The sequence below is a fragment of the Miscanthus floridulus genome, chromosome 3 (genome assembly GCF_019320115.1).
Source record: "Miscanthus floridulus cultivar M001 chromosome 3, ASM1932011v1, whole genome shotgun sequence".
NCBI lineage: Eukaryota > Viridiplantae > Streptophyta > Magnoliopsida > Poales > Poaceae > Miscanthus > Miscanthus floridulus.
In genome coordinates this window covers 37,627,618-37,633,617 of record NC_089582.1, presented here as the reverse complement: position 1 = coordinate 37,633,617, position 6,000 = coordinate 37,627,618, and the positions used below count along the sequence as shown (strand labels likewise).

The following is a 6,000-nucleotide window of genomic DNA, read 5'->3' as shown; positions in this document are numbered from 1 at the left end:
TACTCAATAGGCAGAGCTGCATGTAAGGCATTACGTAATTCAGTAAATTCCTGAAATATCAATGTATTTTTGACTCTCCAAAAGGGTAAAGAAACAACAGAGCAAATAGGGAGGTGGCCTGTTACTATGTTATGTTCAAGGCCATCGCACACTTTTTTGTTGCAATATGACTGGAGAAAAGAAAAGTCGGTGTCAATATATATAACAGAAAATAACTGCAGATCTTAGCACTATACATGGTAATTTGGCAAGAGCAAACTAACCTAGTAGAGGAAAACATGGAGAGGAGGCCTAATTATTTGTAAAATGAGATTCATCAATTCCCTTGCACAAAACATAGCAGAGGAAATATACAGTTCGTATTGCAAATTGAGTTGTATATAATTGCTACTGTATATGTTTGCTATTGACATCTAACTGAATCACATCTGCATATGGTTTCCAAAAAAAATGACAGAATAAAAAGAAAGAAGGTCGAGCATACCTCGTGTTGAGGCTCATGGGGGATGACGCTGGTGCAGCTTCCGTGCGAAGGAGAGGGCCGTAGGCGGAGGGGGGCGCCTGCATCAGGGCAGGCTGGTCCGTGGCGGTGCCACCGCGCTGGGGCTGCCTGCGCGCAAGGGTGCCACACACCGCCACGATGGGGCCGGACGTGCTGGTTCCCGCCGCCGCGGGGTAGCGCGGGAGGGGCGGACCTCCCTTAGGCGCGGGGCAGCACGGGAGGCGGGCGTCCATCATGGAGCGGCAGACAGACGTACATGGCGCAGATGCGGAAGACCTAGTCTATAGGGGAGAGATGGTGCGGCGACGCGATGAAGACGCGCAGAGCGGTGGCGCCGTCAGCGGGGGCGGAGTGCAGAGCGGCGGTGGCAGGGGCAGAGAGGGAGCGTGGGAATGGGAGGTTGCAGAGAGAGGTGGATGCGTCGAGAAGTTTCTGGTGGCCTTCGGTGGGAGATGGGGAGAGGATAAGGTTGAGGTTTGAGGGGGAGGAAGCAGGAGATGGCGTGTCGGGCATCCAGCATGTGCACGGGAGATCGGACGGTCAGGGAAAAAACACTGTGGATGAATAGGGAAATGATTCTAGGAACTGGAGGGAGCACTGTGTAACTACAGTGCGGTTCACCAGAAACAAAGAATCTTTATAGACAGATAGATAGATAGAGAGACGATAGGTTGGACCGTTGGACAGCAGCGAAGGTGGAAGTGAACCTGAGAGATTATTAATGGAGAGTTGAAGGACAGCCAGATATGGATAGTCCATCGACAATGATAGCTTGGTCAACCGGGAAATGTTCCCGAGAGATGGCGGCATGGTTCCGGTGATGCTACAGTTGAACAGCATCAGAACAGAGAGCGATGGCATGTTTCCAATCTCAGCTGGGATGCTTCCCTGCAACCCCTTGTTGCTGAAGATGTACATCTCACGGAGGCTGATGTTGCTCGGGATGACACTGGTAAGCATGTTCTCACTGAGGTCAATGCGCTGGAGGCGCCTCAGGGAGCCGATGCTGGGAGGGATCTCTCCTTGAAGGGCGTTGGTGCTCAGGTTCACTGAGAGCAGGAAGGTGAGGTTGCCAATGGCAGGGAAGATGGTGCCGGTCAGCCCCTGGGCGCTGAGGTCCAGAGCTACCACCCTCGACGGGTGTCTCTTGCTGCAGGTGACGCCCTCCCAGTTGCAGTGGCTGGCGCTCTGGTTCCACGAGTCCAGCACGCCGAAGTGGTGGGAGATCTTGGCCTTGAAAGCGAGAAGAGCTCCCTCGTCGCCGCTGTTGCCCGTCACAGCTGAGGAGAGCAGCAACAACAGCAGCTGGAGGTGGAGGAGGCGGCATCTGATTCTCACGAGCGGCATCGTTTGGTGGCTGCTTCGAGTCAAGCGCAGAGATTGTGTTAGAGTTTCATACGTACAGAAAGGTGACCTGTTATGACCGGTGCAGGTTTCAGTACTAATCGAAAGGTATTGCTTGGTTGGTGCAATTGTATTATCAATCATTCTATGCGGTGGCGGAATACTTAGGACTACTTTGATAGGAACTTTTAAAGAAATTTAATGCTGACGAATTTTAAAGGCACACAATGAGCAAGAATGGGAATTTGTTGCTTCTTTGAACAGTTGCGCGAGGCTACAAATCCTCTTCATTGGACGGAACAGGTCTGCAGGGAAGGTTTTTCTTTACGGAACAGGAGGGGTCTGCACCCCTACTGAAAAATTTATTGAATTTTAAAACAGTCTGGTTACAAAGGTAAACTCATGAAACAAAAAGGTCTGAAAGAAAATTAGGAAGATTACACAAAAGCTTCTAGCCATAAGTCAATTCTAGGATGAAAAGTTGCCTTTGCTCGTAGTATAACTAGAGCAAATTCTCTCTTGAAGATCGATTTACATCGAAGAACCGAGTGGGGATGCCTTTGAAGATAACATCATTGCGCACCATCCAAACTGACCAGCACATTGTAATGTGTGCCTCGATCGATTGTATATGTGTTGGTATTGATTGTGGTCCACATGTACATCTGTATGTATGCACAAAAGAGCTAAAACCGGCCTCCTTCTACAGTGTTTAGTACCATGAACCGCCGGTGACAGAGAAACTTATCTTGGCGGGAGTGCCAAGGTTTTCTAGGACGTGTTGGCGCCTTGGCGGGAGGCACAAAAAGCGAAGACAAAAGACCCGGGTCGACCTCATGACTCACAGTGTGGAACATTGAACCTAGACTGATCAATGGCTGGATCTAGCTCCAACTCTACACCATGGTCAGCACCATCCCCGGGCGGCCTCACGAGAAAAACACCGGCTTCGAGAGGAGGAGGCTACAATGGGAGGGGGCGCCTATCCTGTATCATCACCCCCTTCATACCAGCGACCAATTTTGTGTCGCTGCGGCTTGAAGACGCCTCGGTGGATTTCTTAGAGTGATGGAAACCCAGGCCGTCGGTACCACAGATGCTACACCGCAAATGTAAGTCGATTTAATTCTTGTTTATTCAGTTTTCCCAATCCAAATGTTGAAATCGCATTGTACTTATGATTATTTGGTTTTTTTCGTAATCCGACTTAGATTGCGGGTTCTATGAGTGATAGGATCCCCCACATGGAACATTTTTTTGAGACTTTGCTTTTGGATTTATGTAACAAGATATGAGAGCTGAAGGAGGAGACGAATGTTAGAACAAATGAAGACATGCAGGAGGTGGAAGAGATGCCACAGATCAAAGAAATGGCGAGGGTTCCAACAAAGATGAAGGAAGATTTGATACATTTGAGAAAGAAATGTGCTTGTTGTTCTTTTTTCACCAAGTTTATACTTAACTTAGTTCTTGGCACGTTCATTGCTAAGTTGTTTAGTTCGCCACAGTAGTTCCAAGTAAATTGTGTCACTTTTGTACAACTATTGTTGAACTAAATGTAACGGGATTAACGTGATGTTGAATTAAATGCATGAGAGAAGCATCCTAATTCCCAAGACACTGGATCCTGCTACAGGAGCAAACAATTTATTAAACTCTTTATACACTCCTACGATCCTACCACACCTCCCTCCTGTAGCGCTAAAGTAAAAAGAAAATGCAAGAGAGTTTGTATTTGCAAATGAAAATGAATATGGATCTAAAAAAATTATATAATCAATCAATAAATAATAATTTGAATAATATAAAAAATATCCTTTGCCCCATCTTAATCTTCAAAAAGAAATTAATTCCGTAATGGTAAGACAAAAAAAGAAAAAATAAAAAAGGAAGTGTGGAAAAAAGGCCAGTTCCCCTCTCTGCTTCCTTTCGAAAACAACTATATTCAGACCTATCACAAGCGGTTCGTAAAGCCCATCGCAAACGTTTTTTTGTCTCGACAGTGAATTGTCGTTGGTGATCACATTCTCATCACAGTCGGCTTTGCAACCGGCGGTGATAATGGCTTATCACAGTCAGTTCGTATTACCGGCTGGCGGTGATTTAAAATTTCAAAAATCCTAAAATTAGGCAAAAAAAAATTGTTTCAATCCAGGAAGCCCCCCGTCCCCGCCCCCCTAGCTAGCTCCAACTTCTTGGTCCTCGGAAGCTGCTCCAGCTCCCAGCTCCACGGTCGCCCCAACTAGCTAGCTCCAGCTTCTTGGTCCAGCTTCGCCCCAACTAGCTAGCTCCAGCTCCCAGCTCCACGGTCGCGCGTCCCGCGATTTTTCACACGAAAATCTCTTCTTGGTCCAGCTCCCAGCTCCACGGTCGCGCGTCACGTGATTTTTCACACGAAAATCTGCAAGCTACGCGGTGCTAGGGATTCGAACCTGAGACTTGTGTCCTCGCGCATAGCTGCTCTAACCACTCCATCCCTAAGTCACTCGTGTCTATATGACATATTCATTCCCCTAGTATTCACTTCTAGAATTTTGAAATAAATATTTAGGGTCCTAAACTAATTCAAATAAAAAAGTCATCAACTACAAAGTTGTAGTTCTCATCGAGATCTACAACTTTAGTTTTGTTCAATTTTTCATTTGAGGTTGTTTACAAAATTTGAATTTAAAATCATCAAAACTTTAGCCACATTGTTGGACCCTAAATGAATTCAAATGAAAAAGTCATCAACTACAAAGTTATAGTTCTCATCGAGATCTACAACTTTGGTTTTGGTCAAATTTTCATTTGAGATCATTTACAAAATTTGAATTTAAAATCGTCAAAACTTCAGCCATACTGTTGGGACCTCAAATGATTTCAAATGAAAATGTCATCAACTACAAAGTTGTAGTTCTCATCGAGATCGACAACTTTGGTTTTGGTCAATTTTTCATCTCAGGTCGTTTATAGAATTTGAATGTCAAAATTTTAGAACTTCATATACAAATTTGAGAGCATAAATAATTTATAATTAAAAAGTTGTAGATCTCGTAGAGATCTACAACTTTGATATAAAGTTTGTTTTTATCCGACTTTATTTGAAAAGTTATGAATTTTATTATGTTGTAGCATGGTTATCACCGCCGTATCATACAAGCTGGTGGTGAAAAACGTCTTCACCGCCGGTTCATATGGTGAGGCGGCAGTGATGAGGAGCACATCATCACCGCCGGTTGGTGGTGCAAACCGGCTATAATGATAGACTATCACCGCCGGTTGGTAAGATGAAGCGGCGGTGATAGTTATCAACCTGGTTGGTAAGACGAAGCGGCGGTGATAGTTCACATCACCAACGGTTCATATTACGAACCGTTGATGATAACTATCACCAACAGTTTTAATGATACCGACGGTGATAGAGGTGTTGGTGATATGTTAGTATGTAGTAGCTGCTTCACCCAGCGACCAGCGGACAGAAGGAAGCCTTTCTCGTGCTCTCTGCTCCATAACCTCCAACCTCGTCGACCCACAAATCTTCAACGCATGGTCGCTGCTTCTCTGCTGCTATTGGATCTATGGTAACTTAACTCGATTATATCTTCCATTGTAGCGAACAAGACCTTTTTTGATGGACCGAAACTCAACTACAGTAATGTTCTTCCGTCTGTAGATGAAAATGCATCTTCTTGTTTTGGAGTTTTTGGCCTTTTATCTCGATGAGTACAACTTACGAGCCTTATTGTCCTTAGTATTGATTCACCAAATTACTGCTTTTTGGGCAAAGACGATGAGCTACATAAAAGTGTACCAATGGATCTGGACAGAGCTGTAGTGGTGAATGCTCGGGATGACATGGAGATTCACAACGATCCAATGGAGGTCAAATAGGATCTGCATGATCTTATGGATGACCTAGATCACATGAAGATTGATTAATTATGCGACTAATGATGTACATATCATGACCTTTTAGTTTTTCCTATGTGTCGGTATAATTACTATGTTTAGAACAAATTAGTATGTGCATTATAGCTTTCGGCATGCTTGTTAGCTTGATAGTGTTGGCCTACTTATTAGGTATGAATGTATGCAACTCAGCTTGACTTTCTTTCAATCCGAGTAAAGGCATTGTGCTTTTCTAAGTGTGTAGTTTGGCTTTCTTTCAATCA

The 6,000-nt window shown here is 44.7% G+C and overlaps 1 protein-coding gene across 1 annotated transcript; it reads right to left on the bottom strand.

Annotated features, from left to right (window-relative positions):
- Nucleotides 1–1,042: 1,042 nt before the first annotated feature.
- Nucleotides 1,043–1,849, bottom strand: LOC136543545 (LRR receptor-like serine/threonine-protein kinase EFR). Its single transcript, XM_066535962.1, has one exon. The coding sequence runs from the start codon at nt 1,847–1,849 to the stop codon at nt 1,043–1,045; it is 807 nt and encodes a 268-aa protein (XP_066392059.1).
- Nucleotides 1,850–6,000: the final 4,151 nt, after the last annotated feature.